The following is a 23528-nucleotide window of genomic DNA, read 5'->3' as shown; positions in this document are numbered from 1 at the left end:
ATATTGTCTCAAGGTATGCATTCAGGGACCATCTCACAGGTACATGTTTTTTGAAGCAAAAATGACTCAAGTCACTTAGTCTTGGGTGTGACCACACTCAAAAAGACTAAATGACTTACCCGTAGTCTTTTAGGCTTCAAAATACTTTTGAGATGGTCCCTTATAATACATGTAGTCAAGTCGCTGTGAGGTAGCAAAGATAAAGGCAAGACTATATGTATCTAATAATATGAAAAACGCCACGTTTATTAAATGATACATGTATACAACAGCCACAGATTGTCTGAAAAAACAATAATTCCACAGTACATGTACATGTAACTTACATTTACTTTTAATGAGACCTTTGAAAGATATGATAAGTTTACATTGTTACTATATTTGTGCCAATTCAATATTATCCATTATGTAATCTTTCATCAAAAGTGATCATGTGAGTTTATGTCAGAATGAATAATGCGTGGAGGTGAAGAAGGAATACCGAAATACGTGAATTCCACTGAACAAAAAAACACAGGTGGGAGGATTTGCACAAATTCACATAAATTTTTTCAACAATCGAAGGGCTAAGACATGAGGTGCATCACTTCTTGTGCGTTTCTGAACCTAAAATAGAGGAAATTAAAAGAACCACTATTATGCAGATATTAGAATCACACGACATCATATCATTTTCTTCCAAGGGTACACTACCAAAATATATGGAATTAAGGTGAAGAAAACAAGCAAATCTCAATTACACTGCATTCATGCTGCAACCTCATACTAGTTTGAGATGCCTTTGAACCAAAGACTTCCACTGCTTTGAAGAGTTCCCAACAATTTTCTCACCAGCGAAGTGTTTTTATTGAATAGAAACCGTTCTGTAATTGCAGTACAAAAGCCTTTTGAATGGACAGGTGAGTTTTATGACATCTTTTAATGTATCATCTGAAGGAATTTCAATAAATTGATTGTCAATCCTTCCTTTTGACTCCACAATTCTGATAAACGATAATTATGTGATAAGCTACAGTTGTTCGAATTGGGCACGCTCTCTAAGAAACTGCTGCATCAGCCTGACTCACAACCACTACAACATCAACTGCATAGAGCACACAGCCATAATCCTTTCAATCATGATTTACCTAATTTTTCTTTGTAAGAAGAGATGAGAGGAGAAGTTACGTCTTCCGCTTTCACCCATGAGTTGTGGGACGCATCATATCCTTGCCACTTTATGTAATACGTGTTGTTTTTGGGGTCGTAGTTGTCTATTCTCTCAGCTGCGCAATAAGTCTCCTGCAAAATAAGTCAATTACATTTCATTTTGATGGCCATGCGACCAAATTGTCCCCCCCCCCCCGATTGGATATGAGGATACAGGGGTCAGTTCCTTATTAAACCTTTCAACAACTGAACATTTGGCTAAATGTTTCTTTGTAATCTCATTGCATCATGCACTCCGAGGAGTCCATTATTTCAATGGAAATATCACATTTAACTGTTTGTTTTTGCACCGCAAATTAAATTTCTAAATCAGCTTATGGTTGCAAATTTCTAAATCAGCTTATGGTTGCAAATTTCTATCAAAAATCCTATCCTCCTGATGATGTGATGCAATGATGCCATGAAGACAAGTGCTACATTTTCTATATATCTTATGACCACTGTTATTTCCAACACGGCAACTTGAATCTAATAAAAATTTCTTACCCTTCGCCTTGCTTGCTTTTCCCTTGCTGGGCTTTTCTTTTCTGAAAAAAGTGGTACGTGTTTCCATTGATAGTGCTTCTTACATGTACATGTACAATAAGAAAACCGCACGTGTGTCTGATCCGAGTATCCAGATTGCACGAGATGATTTTCTACGGCTTGAAAAGCTCTCACCCTGCGTAGAAAATCATCGAGTGCAATCTGGATACTCGGATCAGACACTCGTGCAGTTTTCTATTTATCATATACGTCTGCCAGATCACTGCACTTAGGGTATATGATAAAAGTGCTTAACGACAGACAAAGTCAAAGCCAACAATGCTGGACAAGATGAAATCGTAAGGATATAAGCTCACCCATGTGAGCCAAGAATAGAAAATGCCACAACATTACCATGACAAAAAAGGGAACTATTGACTTTTACACTAGAATTAGAAATTACAATTAGAAAATTAGACAACCAAACCATTGGGTACATGCGTACTGGTTATCAAATTGGATATTGGTGGTGCAATAATAACACACACTCAGGTTTGGTAAGAAAGAATTTGAAAATACACTATCATTTCTCGAGGCCAAGGCAAAAATTAGAGAGTACAGTCGTGCTCGAAAGTTTACATACAATTCAAAGGATGATATAACCTTGTCTCTTTCTCTGCAACTACAGAACGCGGGAATAGTATATAGTTTACAGGAAGTCTATCATCACATCTCGTCATCAACTAAAAAACATACTTCTGTTTCATTAATTTCATTGTTTTTATGAGCTCTATTTGAGAACAATGCATATTTCAGAGTGTCATAAGTTTACATACACCTACCTTATCTACTAGTTGTTTGGCCTTGAGGTGGGCAAATATGTTATGCAATGGCTTTTATCTTGTCTCCACTACCTGTTGACCATCATGATTATGTCATAGCTCAGGTGGCGCCACTGTAGCAGTATTAAAGGGACTGGGTTTCTGCTCAGGTCATTTGCCAGCTTAGAGCCATCATGGGGAAGTCAAAGGAGTACTCTCAAGATCTGATAGAGTCGCCTGTCCACTTGAACCAGTCTGGTACGTCACTAAGAGCCATTTTCAAGCAGCTTGATATGCCACGGGCGTCAGTTCAGACAATAAAGCGGAAGTACAGGGACCCAGGGACAACAGCAGCCTTACCAAGGTCAGTAAGAAAGCGCAAGCTGACAGCCAAAGATGAGCCCACATTGGTTAGAAAGGTGCACATTAACCCTGAGACGACCAAGAAACACCTCTGCCAGGAATTAGAAGCTACAGAGACAAATGTGTCACTGTCCACTGTCCAGAAGGTCTTGCATCGTAGTGGACTACGAGGCTGCAGGGCAAGAAAGAAGCCTTTACTTCAAAAACGCCACCGGGAAGCAAGGCTGAGTTTGCGAGAGAACATGTGGGCAAATACAGAGCCTTCTGGAGGAGTGTTCTTTGGTCTGATGAGACTAAAAGCGAAGTCTTCGGCCACAACTACCAGCAGTACGTTTGGCAAAACGGGGGGGGGGGGGGGGGGTAATCCAAAGAACACCGTACCGACTGTGAAGCACGGAGGTGGCAGCATTATGCTATGGGGATGTTTTGCTGCGGAACCTTGACAAACATGCCACAGGTTTTCCCATAAAGTCATGATGACAGATTGGACATGACAAGTAAAGTCTGAACAATCTCAAGGTCTAAAAAGAATTCGGTGATGGAAACTTGGTCACACACATACCTTAGCTTTGACTGACTTCCTATTGTTCACAGGTTGAGAAGTTGCCTCAGGCCTACTTGCTGGTGCAGCCTGTAAAAGAGAAGGCAAACACATCTGGGTCAGACGGTCTAGCAAAGAGGTCACATGCCACAATCTGAAGATTATTGTCAGTCACTTTTAGTGGCAGTGTATCTGCTTCTCAATCTTTTGGGTATTATTTGTACCTCTGCATACAACCAATTGGCAATGAAATCGGAAAAAAAAGATTTCAAAGATGGCTGCTATGCAGCCAGAATTTTCGCAAAGATGAAGAAGTTAAAATTTAGAATGGCAATTCCCAATGATGCTAACATTGCACGATAATATATCGCCAGGTCTGCTTTGTATCCCCATTTTACTATTTCTGTCATGCAGACATGGCGCTAATTTAATTACCCTTTAAAAAGTGGCAGTACTGTACTGTCATCATAATCATTGTGGGTCCACTTTTAATAACCATTCCTGGTCCTCAGTGGTTCAGTTACAATAACAGCGTGCGTTAGGAAGTCACTCATAATTCATTAACTAAATTAATGTACCGGTAGGCCTGGCCTGGTGGGCTGCTAAGCTTCTGTAAATGCAGTGCTAGATACCATGGCTATCTACATTTGTACCATACCATCATCTTCTCACGATGTGGCAGTACAATAGACAGTTTCGAGAAAGACCCTGACCAAACTCCTCGCATGCGTGGAGAGTGTCCAGAACAATACGAGAAGGATTAAAACTTTATTCTCTCCATTGTTTGGTTGCAGAGAGAGGGAAACGGGAAAGAGTCACAGTTGCATCCTTTTTTTTCACAATCCAAATGCCAATTTTGTTTGCACATGTACCAAGTTTGAAGGGAACCTTTTCAGAGTAAGCCTATGACTGTAAATAAGTGTAATGTATTTGCTGTAGTAAAAGTCCAGATTTCCAACATTACGTAACAACTTGGACAAAACTATAGCCTCGCTATACGATACTCGCATTTCATGATTTTGGCATCGACATTATTCAATTGTGATTGTCGTCACACTGTGGGCTTATAATAAACCGTGAGATGCACTTAATGATTACCTACCCATATCGCGATATCACAAGTTTGTATCTCACAGTTTATGTGATTTATAATAGCCCACACTGTCACTGCGTCTGCATGGCCATGGTCATGATGGCCCGCGAGTGTGAGCGTCAGTGAGTGTGCTCACCTAACATAACATTAACAATAATCCCAATACTAAGTAATAGGCCTACCCATCTCCTATAGGTGAAACAAGCAAACAAATCAAGATTCCGCTTATTAATGTCAAGGGTCCATAAATAACTTTATACCTCTGTCAGTCTGCACAGCAGCTGCCTGCTGTTCATGCATTTCATTTCAGTTACATTCGATGCATGTGCATAGGCCTATGTTATTGACATTGTATGCAGTCTGTACCGAAAGGGGCTGGCTGGTTTGGTTGGCCAAACGCCGCCAATGTCGATTATGTAAAGAAAACTTCACAATAATATTGATACCTGCTAAATCTTCATTAACCATGCTATTACCTGTATCATTATTGTTACTGGTAGAATCCATTTCGTCCCGATGGTAAGCGATATATTACGACAAATGAATTGAGGTCCGACTCTTAAGAAATTCTGCTAACCGGGCATTTCGCAATCTTGCGACTGGAGGCGCTGATTTCGTCACTTTCGCAATGCATTCGAAGAACCTCTGTTGGCGTCGTGATTACGTTCGGTTGACTAATCACCCAGCGGAATAGGAAAAAGTAGGCCTATCATCCTGAGCTTGGGGGCATTTCCAATCAAACGTGAGGCGGAGAGAGTAAAAAAATCAATGTGCAGCCAAAGGCGTGGTGGTGGTTGGGGTCCGTGGGCGGGCACGTTTATGGGTGGGGATCAGGGGAGGGTACTCTTCCACTATTTTCCTTGTGCTTGCAAGCTGACTCGGGCTGATATCTTCAGAGGACTACAATAACGATTACACTGGACCGGTGTAGAAGTTTAAAATGTCCTAGGATAGAATGTCCGGGAATCAAAGGATTCTATTATGTACTTCAATCTCTGAGCTATTGCATTGTTAGTCATGGTCTCGATAGACCAGATAATAGGACCATAAAAATATTATTATTATAGCAGAATACAATAGGGCCGGACACTTTTTCCAGGGGACATTTTCTACTTTTACACCGGCAGTTCGTACTGGTCGGGTCGCACGGTCGGAGCGCATAACCAGATGTTCGGTAATTCAAAGCATTGCCTGCACTAAAAAGGGTAGGGCAAATGCGGGGTCTATGGTAGGGTGGAATCGGAGGGGGGGGGGCGGGCGGGCGGGCGCCCGGGGAGCGGGGACGAGCGGACAGTGACCATATATTAAAACAAAAGATCAACAACCTAACCTCCTTCACTAGAACGGACTCCTGATTGGCTGTTCATTAATCGTAGAATGCCCACGATATAAAGGCCAGATGTCAATCGTACATATACCACGTTTGTTTGGAGGAGACTACGTTGCAACGAGAGTGAATGTTCAACCATCAATCACGTGCATTGTAGTGTAGCCTACATCTCCCGCCCATGACGGCTTGCGCCCCGCTGACACGACGAGCACATGGCTGAGCCAATCCATCGCCTATACACTACTTTACAAAAATCGACACCTACTGAAACTTTCACTAATTATTCTCGGAAATGTACTTTATCGTTACATCAATAAATGCACATTCGAATTTCAAAACTACCACTTATTTTTGCCGTGAAACTGACCTGAGTTATCGAAACACCGTCACTACGAAAAGAGGAAGAAGCAGGTCCGCATTTATCGAAATATTGCTAAATATAATTGTCAAAATGTCGACCAAATTACCAATTAAATCACAATAAACTTCGGGTTATCAAATGTTCACTCATGCCTTTGGGTGAAAAAATACTGATTTTTCAATCATTCTCAATTTTACAAATCACCAATCACAAAAAGAAATAATGATGCAATTACCCAAAATAGATGAGATTTGACCACTGGTATAATTCCGCCATCTTGGATATCGGCATCGTCACCACCACTTCAAATTCTAAAGTCTTATTCAGGCCTAATGTGTCACCTGCTGTGGTAAAATGGCTTGTTTTATCAATAAATAACAAAATATGATCTTTGTAAATAAAATCGGAGATCTTCTGGTGTGTTTTTATGTGAATTTATTACGAACTATCAATGCAGCGCAGGGCAGCCATCGTGTTCTCATGCGTAGTGGCGATGCGATAGCCATCCGCGGCACTGCTTTTCAAGATGGTGGCAATTGCCCAGTGCTAGAGGCGTTGTAAGGAAAATTGAGAACAGGCCCCTAATGAATGAACTCTCAACGATATCGATATATTTTCGTAATTCCAGCACAACTGTTCAACAATGAACGTCCACCGACAATCCCACGTAACGAATATTAATATCAATTCATATCATGTATCTTAAAACGCTTTTATTTCATTTTAAAAAGAGTTATCGAGTGAACGATGACCTCCTACCGTACCCTCGAAATAAACAGCCAAAATGACCACAAAAACACCTTTTTAGAAAAAAACAGCGATTTTTACGAAATAAATGTCATCAGAGACGAAACTAGACACTAATTTAGCTAGGTATGCACAGTAATAGTACCTGAAGTGATCGATTTCAAGGAGAAAATACACTGAAAACAACTTTTCAGGAACAGAAATAAGATCACATTGTGAATAATAATTAGGGAGTAGGTTGAAGATTTAGTGTAAGGGCTAATATTACGGGGGGGGGGGGGGGGGGAACACATTTCGTCGGAAAAAGGCCCAAATCTACACATTCTCCGAGGCCTATGTGGACGCAGCTGCCTCCCCCCCCCCCACGCTAAATATTCTATTCAATTCTTTGGAACTGTGATATGACGGCCTATATACTAAAACAACTAGTCTCATTTCAGTATGGTAATCCCCTATTGTTAGTTATCTTGTAATCCAAAATGAAATGTCAATATAAGAAATAAGAATATCAAAGCATTCTTCAGACATTGTTTAATCCAATAAAACAGTTCTGATAAGACGGCACAATCGTTCTCTGGAAGCCCTTCTAATACGCCCCAAAAGCATAACTGCTTTGAATTGGCAACATCGCCCGCGCAATGGCCATGTCGGTATCCGGAGTCGACCTCGTGGCCGGATAAAAACTACATGTAAGCCGGTAAAGCAGTGTCCTGGTACCATTGGAACGCTACATTATAGTGAGGACATCTTAAATGAATGATCTGGTTTTATCATTGGGGATTAGACGAAATAAGCGACCACTGACCTCTTTCAAGCGACGATCAACACAGGCCGAATTCCGTATATTTTTGCGCATCTGCATGGTTCAGATTGTGGGAACCATGTCACAACACCGTTTGGCACGGACCATCGCTGGAATATACGAGCCTAACTGCGTTTTGTAAAGGCTCCATGATCAGCAGCCGCAGGACTTACGAGGATGGCACAATATCAGAAGGAACAAAATTAATGTCTGATCCGTTTGTAGAGTAACTAGGCTGGTTACTCTAAGATCCGTTGGGAGGCACTTCGATTGAACGAAGAATGCATGTTGATGAACGCCAATCTTCTACAAGGAGGACGGGAGCTGATGACTGACGGCTAAAAGCAGGTAGGCTCCCAGTGGCGTAGCTTACGGGGGGGGGGGGCAGGGGGGGTAATGCCCCCACCCCAGAAGTCACCAAAAATTGTTGTCTATACCATGATTTAGAAATTTTAAAAAGTATCATTTTGCCCCCCCCCCCGATAACTTTTTGCCCCCGAGGCCAAGAGCTAGCTTCGCCCTTTGTTCTTCCTCAAAGCGACCAACAATTTTATGAAATCAGTTCAATCTAACGGATAATTGGCGGCAAATACCAAGAGGACTATTTTTCAAAAGGAAGGAGTGAGAACAATAATCAGTCCTTGCAAGCCAGTCATTAGGATACAATAAAGCTCAACGTATCTGTCAATCATGATATCTTTGGCATTATCACCTATCTCCACATCCAGCGCGTCACTCCGCGTCCTATGTTAATTTCCGCAGCCTTGTCAACGGAAACAAGCTTTTTGCGTGATAGGCGAAATGTGGAGGAGCTAGGTTGTTCAGGGCTACCTTTTTAAACTTACAGAATAAAAAAAAAATTGAATAATTTTTTGTCGTAGTTCGATCATCAAAAATAATCTGTCATACCTCGGGGCGACCGATAATGGAGGAACTTCAGACAGAAATAGGCAATGGAGGCAGTCCAGAGAGTGTCAGCGGAGACTTGGGAGGAGTGCCGGAAAAGCTATCGGAAAATGATCATGTGAGTAAGGAATCGTCCATATGATATATAGTATATAACTATATTTTCACCATCAAAATCAAATCTTTTGACAATATCAGAGTCTTTCAAATTAATTTTCTTTTTTATATGAAATACTCCGACAATATATATACTAAAAAACGGGTGGGGAAGGGGTGAATCACATCGTCGGATTGCCTTTCAGGTATTACGGTCACGTGCCAACCGCTACCCTAATGCCGATTTATGAGCGATGTCCGACTATCCGAAAGTCTCTTTCTCCATGCCAAGCATGCCAAGGAAGACGGGTACCGACGGACGAACGACGCCGATAGATCGGCATACCCTTTATGGTCAAGAAAGAAAAAAAGTGTGCATGGATGATGAATAATGTTTCTGTGAACTCTGCCAAAGATATTACGATATGCATGTAATTCCGTTTTGCACATGCTTTATCTGTGACAGATTTCGCGTACGATTAGTCCTTCTGCTTTAGTTGTCCGTGGTCTGATAAGTTGCCTGCAGTAGGGTCTAGCTGGTACCATAAATTCCAAAAAAGGCTTATCCTATAACAAGGCCTGGCATCAAATATCGAATTAGACACAGTCTAGCCGCTTATGCTCTGTTTTCGACTGGTCCAAAAGAACAATGCATAGCCTAGCATTTGCATTAGCATGAGAATGAGCATGACCAAGCATAATATGAGGCCTTAGCATGTTTTATGTACATTGTAATTATTTTTCTCGCCCATGGAATGGGTTTGCGCATTGTGACCCCAGGATTGTGACATTGCCTACATGTCTGCTCCCTCGAAGCCAAACATAATTTAATTAACTAAATATATAGCTTAAAGAGATTTTTCTGAAGTCTTGTTTACATGTTTCGGGTTACATGTCGGCCTTAGCCGTAAAACCTTTCAAAGGAAATCCTAGCAGAAAAACAACACTTTCACAAGCAAACGCAATACTTTGGGTCATTTATTCGGTGGGTCATTATATAGGGTCCGGTCCCATGAAGGTCTGGACTTGGTGCTAGCGGGGAATTCTATGATCTGGTGCTCGTAGGACGACAAACAGGGGCTGGGCTCTGGCAGATATAGGAGAGAGGCGAAGGTTGTCTCATACTCGGTCGATCGGAAGGCGAAGCGATCATCAATTTCTAAGGCTTACACGGTATGGATAAGTTCAATTTTGAAACGAGACTGTGTACACAGAAATTGTTGAAAATATGCCCTCGTATGGTCATTGATACATGTACATGTATTATCAGATATGAATAAGATCCATACCTGATATTATCTAGGAGCTTTTTAAGTTTCAAATCAATCGACCGTATATTACTCATGAATTGATTAAGTGAAAAAATGATACATGTATATATACATGTACATATCATTTCTGACGGAATCGAGGCAATTGTGTCGGCGAGATAACCTTATGTCATCTGTCAACCGGTGTGAACTTGACTCACTGTCTTGGTTGATAGAGTGCTCCATCGCACACCAGCCGAGCCACAAGCCCTTTCTAGAAGGGGCCACAACCGAGTTTATCAAAACTGTGGCCCTCATAATCGATGGTAACCCGATGGACTACCAGACATGCCAAATCATGGGACTCCTTATCTGAAAAAGGTAATGTATTTTGGACAATCTATTTTAAAGTTCACTGAAGAAGCATTTCACCCGGAAAAAAACGTCTGCGTATACCGTATTGAGGAAGAAGGACTTCGTGAAAAATCGTTCTCCGCGGTTTGAGATTCCGTTTGCGTTTGTGGGGGTAGATGTCTTTAAAATATGTCTCTAACAGAATAGAACAATAGTTCGAGGGGACAATTCAATTACGTCCTCAATTACATACATACTCCTAATTAGCACTATTTATTGTAAATTAGGCTATACCGCCCAAACCACCATGCATGGCGTGAATGAAGACGAGGGAAGCCATGCAGGGACAGGTTGCAGGTAGCAACCCCCCCCCCCCCCCCCCCTTTCCGCAAGGCTTCGCCATCGATGCCCCTCGTCTCTAAACAAGCTTCCAACCTGTGATTGTTACATGCCAAACGCAAACTAATCGATTCAATAATAATGGGTTGTTTTGGTTTCAACTGCTATAATGCTTGGCGACAAGTTGTTCACAAATGTATACACACACAGTAATATTGGAGAGACCCTTCATAATGCATGCGAGCCTTATTGTAAGGAGTTTAAATGTAACTGGGATTTACTAGTAGTTCACTTGTGGGGTGAGTAATAAATTTCTTAACTCAACTACATATATTTGCACGTATTCATAGACAAAATATCATTTTCACTTGACAGATTTTGTGAATCACAGGTATAGGTCATGCTCCTAAATTAACCCCACTATTAAAGGGGGCATAAGGCATGTGCTCGGGAGTCGTTGTATCAAGTTGATTGTGTGCACACTGGCTCATGGTGGCAAACAGGGGCATCCTCCTGGCCAGATAAATCCCACGCCCAAGTTGTCCCTTTAACCATGATCAACCGCGACCGGACTCTACGCTAAGTCAGCCTTTCATCCACAGCATGATGGCATTCTCGCTCTTAATATCTGGTCATAACATCATATCGATTGCTTTCCAAATCCCATCACTTTGTCACATTCACATGCTATTTAGATGATACCATGATTTGTACAAACACCTGCGCAATCATCATGGGCTGTTCAGCAAAATAGTCGTCTTGAAAAGAGAAGCGAGGTAATGCAAAATGTGCCGCACAGATCCATGAAAGCGCGCCTTTTCGGGAAAATTTGGTGACGTCAGGACAACGTGCTACAATGCAACCAAAGCAACAATGCAGCGTGCATTTCTGAGGCGGCAGAATGCGGAGAACCGGTCCGCTGGTGGGTTTGTTCCAAAAATGAAACTAACTTTTTGAAATTTCTTTTCATTTTATTGCAGGGCCATGCTAGCATGGGTAACCAACAAGGCAAAGACGTTGACGAGGTGGAGGGTGCCCTTGCGCATTGGACTGCAGGTGAAGATGTAGTGGAGGGGAAATTTGAGGAAAAAGTCGTCCATGGTCTTCCGAATCATGTCTTTTCAGTAAGGAAAGAATAGTGCCGATTTCACAATCCTTGTTTACATGTTTATGCGGGTGATAAGATGGATGCGCTATAATATGCAATCACATGTTCTTTTTGATTTGCTGGCAAAATTTCCGACGGTGTTTGTGGGAAAAAATATATTTCATCTCAAATCTCATGAAATGGAGCATAGACCACCTATCATTTCGCCTATGTCACCCATCAGTAATCGTATCCACGTCCACCCCTTCACCAAAAACAACTTCATCATTTGGCATTACAGATATTTGAAAGAAACATCCGTTCTCTGCCCTACAAGAACATCACGCGGCAAGATATTGTCAAATTAGCAAGTCAGGTGGACAGGCTTTTGGTAGAGGAACCACGAGATATCATAATAAAAGGTGAGTGGCTTAAATTGACGTCTTTATCACGGATGTAGGGCGTTACACCCGTGTATAAGTTATGCAAGGCAAATTCCAGTTCCTTGTTGTCAAAACATGTTTCTGAAGCTGTACTCGAGGAAATCTTGTGGACGGGCTTTTTTCAAGGCTTCGATCCGCTATACACGCCCCACTTGAAGCGGGGTGGGCCATGCAGTGCCCGTCTCTGAACTAACGGGCGTTGCTAATAGGCGGGAGTTTTCGTAAAGTCCCCGAAACCCCAACGCGAACACCAATCCCATTGTTCGAGCTCCTGATCATGATGTCGAACAATGTGACAGTGTTCGCGTTGGCGTTTTGGGGCTTTGCGAAAGCTCGCTATCAACTCACCTTGAAACCCTTATAGCTTTTAAACGGTTACGCACTGTTTTTCCGCAGGTGAGCCATCGGACGGTGTCTACATCCTCATCGATGGAGAGGCTGTGGTGGTATCAGAGTCGGCTGAGGTCACTCTATTCAACATCAGTCCCGGGGACTTCTTCGGCGAGATATCGTGCCTATTTGGTGTTCCTGCAACCGCCAGGGTGAAGATACCTTCCTGGTATGTATACAACTGTACTGACACGTAACCGTCACGTTACCTATGCTTCTATCCAACTAAAATCTGTAATTTTGAATCAGTTTGTGACAAACCTTACATGGTCATGGATAACAGTTAGTGTGATTGCAATTTACTGATAACAAAATGCCCCCCTATTTCGTTCCAGTGCAATCCTTCTTTTCGTTCAGCGCGACCACTTTAGTAAGTTCAAACGAGACGAGAGCGTGGGCATGTTAGACTGGTACGTGAAGAGGCGTTACCTGGCAACAGACAAAAATGTCTCCCTGAACTCCCCGTGGAATATTTCGAAAGATGCAATAGAGAAAAAGACAGTTAAGGAAGCTATACAAACAGTAAGTCAGTGGACTATAATTGTCTATTTTTACCAAAGACGAGGCTTGTTTCGAAAAAGGCATTTCGGGGGCTTTGCAAAACGCGCCAAAGGCAAAAAGTTTTCCGCAGATATCGTCCTTCAGGTATTAGTAGATGGTCAAGGAAATACCAGTAGGGAAACCGATAGTATGAATTATTTGCTTTTTCAGTGGCCGTTATTTAGCGGCTGGTCTGAGGAGGCACTTGACACAGTGGTCCGCACTCATTCGATGGGAAGTCTGAATGCCAAGCTGATCCTCTACCCCCCGAAATCCACCATCGTCTTTTGCGGGGACCCGGCAAATGATCTCATCTTGCTAATCAGAGGGAAGTAAGTACAATGGCTGTCGTTTATTTGTTTTTGTAACGGGAGACGTATTGGCTCAATATAACTATTTCACTAGACAGAACCTATTAGCATTTGTTTTTAACTATTCATAACTTCAATGTTGAAGATGGAAATAAGGCGTTGACTGCGAAGGCTTGTCTCAAAATAGGAAGCGGGTGATCGATAAACGCCGTGGTGACACGCCTAACTGGAGACTTACAGTTTTAGTGTGTTTAAGACGCCAAAGATACTTCCGTTATGCCATTTACATGTAGTTGTTGATAAGTCGATGATGTCCACTTCTGAATCGCCAGGTCCATTAAAGGTTTGATTTCGTTCATTATTCCAGGGCAGACGTTGTGGACAAGTCTCTGAAGAATTCCATGGTCATCCAAGCGAGGAAATACCCCTTCGTTCTTGGAGAGGAAGGTAGGCCCCAGGTCAAAGCATTGGGATAACCTATTTTGATAGCTTGCCCTTTCACATAAGATTCACTGAACAAACTTTAAAGGCGGAAACCAACCATTCAAGAACGTTTCGAATGATAAACTATCAATAATTCCACTACATGTCACAAAGTGAAACCGACGATTCACATGTAAAAGAAAGATGGTTGCTTTCGCGAATTCATTACCAACACCGCACATCGCAAATCCAAAATGGCGGCCATAGGGCAGCCATCTTGGATTTTGATTCTGCTTGTGTCGCGGATTTTCAAATGCTTCGACTCAATAATTATTGGGAATACTGGGGACGAAGTTGCGAGTGGAAAAATGAAATGGCCAGGGCCATTGTGCTCACCTCATGTGGAGGAAAGATGGATAAAGAGCATGGTATTGTGTCATGTAGTGTTAGGTTTGATGTAGGTCCAAGCAATTACAATTTCCCCAAAATGGCCAATTTACAGTACATTCGACCTCTGTGACCTTGAAAAGTAGGTCAAATCAAAGAAGACCCGGGTGACACATTGAATGGTTGTTAGAATTAGATGTACCTATGATATATAATTGGTGCCAATCGGGCAAGTCATTACTAGGAATAATGGCATTTTGAAGAATTTAGGATTTGGCCACCTCCCTGGAGGCCAAACGGCAAATCAGATCGCACCAAACTTCGGTACCTAAGATCACCTGACCAAGGGGTACATGTGTACTTAATTTGTGATCAATAGTCATTGCAGTTAAGAAACGTGCCATAGTTACAGCCTGACGGCGAATTTACGCCATTTGACCTCTGTGACCTTGACAAGAAGGTCAAATTAAAAACCTGTGTGACATATACTGTATGGTGGTTAGATGTACCCATGATATCAAATTGGTGGCAATCGAGCAAGAAGTTAAGGAATAATCACACTTTTAAGGTTTTTGGATTTTGCCCCCTGGTGGTCAAGTGGTGAATCATATTGGACCAAACTTCGGTCCCTGAGATCACCTGACTAAGGGGTAAATGTGTAATAAATTTGGTATCAATAGTCATTGCAGTTTAGAAACGTGCCATCGTTACATCCTAACGGCCAATTTACACCATTTGACCTCTGTGACCTTGAAAAGGAGATCAAATCAAAAACCCGGAGGATATATGATGCACCTTTGCTAGAAGTACCTACCATATTTTTTTCAAAATTTCCCGACTACTATTAAGGGAGATATTGCATATTTTCACTTTTAACGTTTGGCCCCCTGGTGGCCAAACCATGAAACGAATCGGACCGAAACTTGGTCTCCAAGGTGTCATTACATAAGGGTACATGTGTACCAAGTTTCAACTCAATAGCTCTAACAGTTACGAAACGTGCCCTGCTAACGGACGACGGACGACGACGACGACGACGACGACGACGACGACGACGACGACGACGGACGACGGACGCCACGGTATGGGATAAGCTCACCTCTGCTAAGAGGTGAGCTAAAAAGGATGACAGTAAGATTGGGTCCTCTCTCGCCCTTCCTCGGATACGTTGGAATCTGAGATAGCGGTGATTTATTGCCTTTCAACAGAGTAGAATGTAGTTCAGCCCTTTCATGTTTTATTCCAGGTCTTTTTATCGACAGAACTCACGTGCTAACTGTCAAAGCGAAGACAGGGTGTGTGGTGGCTCATGTTGGCAAGGACGCCATCTTGAAAGCCAAGGACATGGTGAGCCAGTTGACTTTGCAATCTAGTTACTTTGGTATTTTTTTGCCTGGCATATAGACACCAGGCACATAAAACCTTGGTTTCATTCAAGGGAAAAGCCGAGAATTCAGTTCCTTAAATCCACGCCGGTTCATCCTAAGATACAACCTGGGTCTTCCCCGGGCTCATTTGGGTAGTAGCTAGGGGCGTTAACCGACAGACCTGTACACGAGGCTACGAGCACAGCGCAATCACCACAGAGGGACCTCTTTTCCTCCAGGCGTCCATTCCGGCAGTTTGTAGCAAGTGTATCGGCAGCCGATGTTTGCAGGGCTAATATCAACTCAATGTTTCCTTTTTAGAATCTGAATGGTAGCAATAAGGTCTGGCAGGAGGCCACGAAGAGATGGCAGCGTGTGTTTGATAGGCGGGACGCGGCCCTGTACAACAAGTATAAGGTGTACTTACAGATCGAGGTGAGTTAAGATTGAATATTCACGAATAATAGAAAGTATCGTTTAAACTAATCTGCGTGTATACTTGATTAGGGAGTTTGAGAACAGCGACTTTTCAAGGATCGGAATACATATACGGATAAAACTCTGTAGAATTACGACGAATTTTGTGTACATTTCTATCCGTATACGAAGGACCCACGATAAGTCCCTGATCTCAATCTCCCTAATGGTAAAAGTGATAACGTAGCGCACGATTATTAAACCTGTAAGTCATTGCCTCGGTTTATACAGTATATGATGTAGCGCCAGTGTCACGTTTAAAAACAAAGTAACGTTGCGTATAGCTTAGGCCAGGTCAAGACAGCTTCGGCGTAACATGACCATGACCTTTAATCTTCACCATCTTCTTATTCGTTCCAGGTTTTGTATAAGATGTTTCGAGAGAAGGAGATCTTCTTGCCCCTGCCCATAGGTTTCAGCTACCACATATCCCTTCAAGCGGTGGCCTTTTCCTACAAGGCAAAGCAGGTCTGTCTTACAGAGGAGGAATACGGTACGAAGAAAAAGGAATTGCGGCATATCATCAGATAAGCATTTCACGCATGCAACTTACATGTTTTACGCCATGTTGCACAAGGGCAAAGGACAATGTAATGTACACCGCATGAAACGCTAATGTTAAGATAGGCCATGTGTGTGGTTCTTTGTGTTTTCGGTAGGGGTGCATTCTAATTCATTGGCATAATTTGCGTTATTCAAGCAAGGCCACAGGATCCGAATTTCGAACATGTGTTTTGCTGAACACTGAAGTTGCATTCTGCTGTGCGGGTCGTTGTCAGCTATCAGCGACGACCTGGTTAAACCACGTGCCTCCATGCGATATCTCGTGATATTTTGGGGTCGATCAATTCGGTTAAAAGCAGTTGGTGGAGGTGCACAATGACTTAGGACGAGGCTGTATGGGCCATAAAATCAGATAAGAACACAAAATTAAGCTTTCCCTTCAAAAATCACTGACCAATCACCAACCGCAGTTCAAATGTTCTTTTTTTGACTTTCAGAGAAGAAGTGTTGTTTCATGGTAATGGTAGGCAAATGCTCATTGGCTAGCGACGAGAACACAATCATGTCATATTCACAGGGAGATGTCTTCTGTAAGTACATGTATAAGCTCTATGAGCATCCGATGTTTAAGTAAATCACATTCTAACACACCTTGCTGCGATGCATTGGCTTCGAGAGCTCGTCCCGATCTTTCGATCGACTTGCAACGTGCTGTGTTGGATGGCTGGTAGTCGATCATATCTGAGGGCAGTTGTTATTAAGATGGCCGACGGTCGCTCTAAACATGGCGGCCTAGGCCCGGCTCATGTCCAAAACAAGTTTTTCCCTCAACGCTGGGAAACAATTCCACGGCGTGACTCTGATGCGTGTTCAACCTTCGATCAATTCAATCATTTCTGAATATAAACCCAGGCGAGTTTGTCGTCGGCGCTGTAAAAACAAATGAAAATAATACCAGCAGCAACAACAACGGCATTACTAATACACTGAGCACGATTCTCTCCGTTTCAGGGCGGACATCTTGGATGCCGAAGAAGGCTACCGTCATCGTGGATAGTGTCTGTCTCGTTGTCAAAGTGCCTTACAGCGCCTTTCAGGAGGGGCTCAAGAAGTACCCCGGTACGAAGATCGTTGAGCCTGAGAGGCCAGTTGAGCCAGAGTCGGAGGACGTCATATCTGCGGGCACATCGGGAATATAAACGTAATTCAGGCAGCTGGATTAAGACATGAGGCGTTGAAGACGTAGATACCAGTACTAAAGTATCACGAGGTTGATATTCCAGATCATCATCTCTGAGGATCTATGTCGTGCCGATATATTGGTCATTTTTGTACTCAACGTGGAACTATTGAATATGAGATTGGTAGTAACTCTGAGCCAGAGAATAAATGCCCGTTAAATACTTAAAACTGTGACCCTTTGGACTTGTCTAGCGCTAGCGTACGCCAACTCTGAACCATGGCTATCCAGTGCAGCCAACTCTGGCGCAAACGTGGACTATCGCGTGTATGCCAACAATTAAGGCAACCGAAGCAAGCATGGGCGACCGAGTGTATAGCATCTCTGAACCATGGCAAACCAATGCATGCAAGCCTTCTCTGCCGATGCGAGCAAGGGCCATTTTAGTGTATCCGCCTTGAGTGTAACTCATGTATGTCATTGACTACCGAGTGTGTGCCAACTCTGAACATGGCAGCCCAGTGCAAGCCACCTCTGCCGAAGCAAGCACTGTGTGTAATGCACGTCGATAACGTGTGTTCATTGAAGTAGGAACATCTGGAAGTGTTCATTGAAGTAGGGATATCTGAACATTTCTACTTGAGAATTCATGATTACAAGCAATTACCCGTGCTCCACTCGGAATTTTGGGCATCGACACAATATGGAGTGTTTGATAATTGGTGGGAAGGAATAAACAACAGAGAGAAACATTTGTACATGTATTTCATATTATTATAATTTGGCGGTTATTTGCCGCTTAAAAGAACAACGTATACTGGTAATAATGATATTATTTACAAAAATACTTTTCACTGAAACAACATCTCCCCGAGATTAAAACCGTGAGATACAGATTTTTGATTCTCCTACATCGTCTACAAAACCCTGACAAAATCCAGTAGCCTACAATCCGTTGGGACAGGTGGCTCTTCCGATTACTTTACACTCCTTGAAGAGTTCAGATTTGAGCCCCCAAATAAATCGAAGGTGTATGGAGACCCGGTTTTTGGATGTCATGTGCACCATATGACCGGTTCGGTTAACCTAAGACTTGGGTTGCAACCACAGAAGATCTCCTTTCTCTGATGAGTCTTACCGGTTGTACTTGCTAAAAGACAGAACATTTAGTCCCTGTGCCATATACCAATATTTGAAGTAAATAGTGACTGTGCTCTTACAGCTCGGATCACTTGGTCACGACACAATCAAGAGTGTTGTTTTGGAGCAAGGCTTGCTTTTGGAGCAGGCTTCGAGTCAGTCTTGTCTTCGGGATGAGAAAACTTCGATAACCGTATCTTATTTGGAAATCTCATAGAGGCCAAAGTATATGGATTAAAGGGAATACTCTCTCTAATTTCGGCCACGGCCTTCACCTGCAAAACCTTTCCATTTAATATCAACGATTCTTCCATTTGATTATTTTTCCACTTTCTGTGAACGAAAGGTAAAAATTCTTTATAATCCTCACATTTTGGGAAACTGTACTTTCCACATGTATCCATACTGTCCTCGGAATAATATTGCATAAGGAACTTAAGAGGGTCACGTGGTGCAAATAATTGGAGTGTCGATAGGGGACGCCTGTGAAGTGGAAATATGTCTTCTAGTTTATGCACGTATTGTTCCGGGTAATCTGAGCGCATTATGTGTGTTGTGTTTCTGGTGAAAAAGAACATGTCAATTGACGGGTCGTACCATCGGCCAACATCCTGGAGATATGTCGTCCCCGTTATGTATTCCCTGTCGTGTAATCTGACTTTATGATGCGAACATTGCTTAGGCACAAATCGCTCCTGAAAGGCCTCAATTTTATCCACCATATCTATCCGTTCATTGTACTCCACCATGATATCAACATCATGATCCCACGGGATGACGTCATGATGACGCCAGGAGCCCCAGAGGGTCCCGAAGGCCATGAAATATGTCCAGTTGTATTCGGTCGCTACTTTGTCGAAATACTGGAGAAGGCGGAGGAAGGCTTGTCGGTCAGACTCTCGCATTATCGCACCTAGGTTACTGCACATGTCTTTCGAGGTGGAGGAATTCTTCTTTGGGCCACACGCTGGAATCTCGTACAGGCGCGGGAACTCCAGTTTACCTGAGGAAAAATATAAATCTAAGCCAGATACCATTTTGACCCTAATGCAAATGATGAAAGGCCACCACGACACCTTTTAAGAACTTTATTAGAGAAATGGATTATCAAATTAAGAACCACGTTTTTGCGTAGTTTTTTTATATCTATTGCCGGTAGATATGCGGGACAGGACATAGTCCAAACGGTAGACCTACATTGAGCAGTACGTGGATCGAACAATCCCCCCCCCCCCACCCCGGATTTCGAATATGGGTCTAACATTTGAATTCCACCAATTCGAGCGCAAAAGTCATCAGACTGCAGCGCGAAACAATTTAAAAAAACAAGACTTTTACAGTAATAGTAAGGTTCATTGACGAACAAGTCTGTGACATTTCAGTCAGTGAAGGGCTTTTCGATTCGGCGTTCGGCCATTTTGATGCTGCTCGTTATGATGACCATGATTCTTCAAGTGGAATCCATTCATTTTCTCTCGATTCTGCAAAAAGTAGTTTTTGATTCCGCATGCACATCAGCGTTCGGACAGCCCCGGAACCAGTCTCAAAGCTAGGATAGTCCAAACATTACGTCGCCACCAAGCTACCAACATCATCAGTTACATTCTATTCCCAGCGAATACCAACCGGATGTGTGGTTGACAGGAGTGATCTCATGATTATTCCAGAGGTCGAACCGGCAGACCTTCTGGTAGAGCTCCCTCCTGTTTTCGTGGATAAGATAGACCAGTTGCACGAGGGCCATGGCAGCCAGGCTCAGGATGGCGATTCTCCACCACAGACTCCTGAAACAGATGGAAGAACATTGAGCTAGGCAGCAACATCAGAACAATGGCGGACAGCCTTGGACGATATGTCTCCACCACGGACAGCAAAAACAGAGGGAAGGATGTCGAGATAGACCAGCTGCATGAAAAGCATGGTGGCAATGGATGGCAAGTCTTTTAACCCCGAACTCCAGAAACAATGGCAATAGAAGGGTAATGCGATGGAGGAGCTGCATTAGGATTATGGCTTGGCAGCCAGATTGGCAAGACTCCTCCGCTGACAGAGATATGAAACTGGGGGAAGGATGCCGCGAAAGATCAGCTGCCTATCAGAGGACCATGGCGTTTGGGCTCGATCATAATGGCAATTATCCACCACAAACTCCTGAAGCAGCCAGAGAGAACAGGATCTTGAGACTGACCAGCTCGATGAGTACCATAACGGTTAGGCTAGTCGCCACGGTCCCCTGAAGCAAGCAGAAGAAACGGGACCGATTGAGATAGACCAGCTGCATGAGGACCATGGTGGCCAGGCTGAGGGTGCAAGTCACCACCACGCACTCTGGAAACACATTTGAAGATATCCTAAAAGTAGTGCCGAGGTTTACAATCTTACAATCTTAGGCAAAGTGGTGCATTTGTTACTATGGACCCAGAAGTATTAAGGTAGCAGGAAGGGTTGGGCGTTTGTGGTTTCTGAGTCTGAGGGGCTTTAAGAGAGACTAGGCATGGCGCCAGTCTCTCTTAAAGCACAGTCAACAGGCATTTGGTCTCAGTATTTGGGTAAGTACAGAATCAAGGCAGCTCAGAAAGCAATGATTGAACGATTCTGTGGACAAGTCCAAGGATACTGCATCAGTCACGACCAACTTCTCATCAGAAAGCGTCACCACCAGCATATTCAATGTTCAGTTCCAACCTGTACCAGTCCAATGCACGCCTTTCATGGTCAGCAGTGGTCAGCTTAGCGCGATGTGGAACATTCTTCCGAAATTCAAGCGAGGGTAGTCTGCTCATTAGCATATCTCGCGCACTGCTCCTTCTGGTCAAACATCGTAGTGAAATCGTAATGGAAAACGTCTGGCTTTGCGCCAGACTAATAAGTGAAGAACTAATAGGTAAAGAACTTCTACTTGCGCGAGACTGCTGTGATAAAATTATCATTGCAGAGACTCCGGTGACGTACACATGTTTTTTACAATCAAAAATGCCCTCAAAAGACGACATGGAATGATTATTTCATTGATATTTCCTACTATATACCTTCCAATTATCACTTTATACAAATAGATCGGCGTTAGGTCGCATGATTTTCTTTCCTGGTGACACTATAAAGCAAAATAGTTGCAACCCCGTAAATGCGCTATAAGTCAAATAATAAGTGACGGTGACCCTTTATAAATGTTTCGCCAGCTTCGCTTTATTGCCGCTACGCGGCGCTTTGGGCCCTTGCGTCCAGTGATGATCCTGACGTAACCAGTGGTTTTTTATAGGCCTACTCTCCTCTCGATATTTCAAGAAAAAACCTGATCTCAGGATGCAAAGTGATTAGTAATTGGCTTTTGTACTTGCCTTTGTCTAACAACACGCATTTCTTCGTCTACATGTACAGCTTGCATTGATGAAAATACACACCATGCCTGGTCCCGCGTTATCCGGTGCAGCGCATCATCAATGTACCCCGGCAGGCACTGTGAATGCAATACTTTGAGTTGTTCTTCTGGCGCAAATATTTTGATCGATCTGTTGTGTCCTCTTATGTGAATATATCGTGCATGTATACTTCCTCATTGGCCAAGGCCGCGTGGTGTACAATTATTGGTTAGCGTGATGATACTGGTAATCCATACCATACCAGGAACCAACATGGCGATGGGGCGGGAGGGAGGGGCTAAATTTCAGTTATACTTTATATGTACAGTCCTGATCATAGTGCACCAATTCTAATGCAGTTTTCAGGATATTATCAGAAATCTTCTTTCCTATTTATGCATTATGGCAAGAATGTGAATGCATGAGTCTTTCATTTTGTAATCAGCCAATTAAAAAACCCTTACAAAAAACTTTTGAAATATTTTTCGTTAGAAAGAACGATAGTACATGTTCACAAAATTCTAAGAATACTGACAAAAAATCATCAAAATCGAAGGAGTAAAAATGAAAATAGAGCCATTAATAACTTTTTGTTAAATTAAGGGTTTCACTGCCAAAAGCATGTTTTTCTCGTAAAAACATGCCATTTGGCAGTGAATGCGTTGTTGAAAAATAGCTCCATCTTCATTAAAAAATTAAATCATCACAGCTGTTGCCGCCATCTGCTGTTATATCAAGTATTTTGATGTCATTCATTGGCTATCTATTGTCTGCATATTTCAAGTATGTTCGACTTTGATGATTTTTTGTCAGTATTCCTAAAATTTTGTGTTTTATCTCATTGTAGCGAAAATATTTCCAAAAACGTTTGAAACAAAAAATGCTGGCAAATCAATACTCCCTCGGTCAAGTAGCTGGTGGAATTTAAACTGGTAGTTGACCACGGAAAATTGGACAATTGGAGAGACGTTGATATTTCCAATCTTTTCAACAAACTGGCAGAAACATCTTTAAAAATGCCCCCCCCCCCCCGTTGCCAAATACATACTCGCGTCTAATTGATAGGTCTGGATCCTCGAACCTGAATATTGAATATTCAATGGTGGTCTTGTCTCATATCACCGTCCAGACGTCTTCATATCTTTCCTCAGAACGGGATATATCGTAAGTGGCTTTTTGATTTTTCCTGGGTGCAATACTATAGCGGAGAACAATTATTATGGCCTTTGTATAAAAAAAATCA

At 42.7% G+C, this 23528-nt stretch overlaps 2 protein-coding genes and 1 long non-coding RNA gene across 6 annotated transcripts; 1 reads left to right on the top strand and 2 right to left on the bottom strand.

Annotated features, from left to right (window-relative positions):
* Positions 1-199: 199 nt before the first annotated feature.
* Positions 200-6301, bottom strand: LOC135488701 (uncharacterized). 3 transcript variants are annotated; one of them, XR_010447014.1, is made up of 5 exons: positions 4969-6301; positions 3421-3489; positions 1696-2629; positions 1128-1281; positions 200-606 (listed from the first exon to the last, which is right to left on the bottom strand). It is a non-coding gene; the product is annotated as an uncharacterized LOC135488701 (long non-coding RNA). The 3 variants fall into 3 exon arrangements; XR_010447016.1 differs by lacking the exon at positions 4969-6301 and adding an exon at positions 3835-3965; XR_010447015.1 differs by having other exon boundaries at positions 209-606; positions 1696-1736.
* A 1352-nt stretch (positions 6302-7653) lies between these two features.
* Positions 7654-18591, top strand: LOC135488437 (uncharacterized). Of its 2 annotated transcripts, XM_064773045.1 has the most exons (13): positions 7654-8080; positions 8614-8756; positions 11658-11801; positions 12066-12186; positions 12604-12766; positions 12933-13119; positions 13309-13469; positions 13816-13895; positions 15505-15605; positions 15947-16060; positions 16463-16595; positions 17104-17196; positions 17618-18591. In XM_064773045.1, exons 2-13 carry the CDS (start codon positions 8658-8660, stop codon positions 17803-17805), a joined length of 1584 nt encoding a protein of 527 aa, XP_064629115.1. In that variant the 5' UTR covers positions 7654-8080; positions 8614-8657; the 3' UTR covers positions 17806-18591. The 2 variants fall into 2 exon arrangements, with proteins under 2 accessions (XP_064629115.1, XP_064629116.1); XM_064773046.1 differs by lacking the exons at positions 7654-8080; positions 8614-8756 and adding an exon at positions 10221-10365.
* Positions 18553-22504, bottom strand: LOC135488438 (uncharacterized). Its single transcript, XM_064773047.1, has 3 exons — positions 22265-22504; positions 20553-20710; positions 18553-19929 (listed from the first exon to the last, which is right to left on the bottom strand). Exons 1-3 carry the CDS (start codon positions 22309-22311, stop codon positions 19034-19036), a joined length of 1101 nt encoding a protein of 366 aa, XP_064629117.1. The 5' UTR covers positions 22312-22504; the 3' UTR covers positions 18553-19033.
* Between the last annotated feature and the right edge of the window lie 1024 nt (positions 22505-23528).

Source organism: Lineus longissimus, chromosome 5, assembly GCF_910592395.1.
Source record: "Lineus longissimus chromosome 5, tnLinLong1.2, whole genome shotgun sequence".
Lineage (NCBI taxonomy): Eukaryota > Metazoa > Nemertea > Pilidiophora > Heteronemertea > Lineidae > Lineus > Lineus longissimus.
This window is presented reverse-complemented; position numbering and strand designations above follow the sequence as displayed.

Excerpts from the sequence above, each read along its gene's own strand:
- LOC135488437 (XM_064773045.1), top strand. The coding sequence starts at position 8,658 with ATGGAGGAACTTCAGACAGAAATAGGCAATGGAGGCAGTCCAGAGAGT. Across the intron at positions 13,896-15,504 it reads CTTCGTTCTTGGAGAGGAAG|GTCTTTTTATCGACAGAACT; the intron begins GTAGGCCCCAGG and ends GTTTTATTCCAG. Across the intron at positions 15,606-15,946 it reads TCTTGAAAGCCAAGGACATG|AATCTGAATGGTAGCAATAA; the intron begins GTGAGCCAGTTG and ends TTTCCTTTTTAG.
- LOC135488438 (XM_064773047.1), bottom strand. The coding sequence starts at position 22,311 with ATGCAAGCTGTACATGTAGACGAAGAAATGCGTGTTGTTAGACAAAG. Across the intron at positions 20,711-22,264 it reads ATGCGTGTTGTTAGACAAAG|GAGTCTGTGGTGGAGAATCG; the intron begins GCAAGTACAAAA and ends CATCTGTTTCAG. Across the intron at positions 19,930-20,552 it reads TCCTGTCAACCACACATCCG|GTAAACTGGAGTTCCCGCGC; the intron begins GTTGGTATTCGC and ends ATTTTTCCTCAG.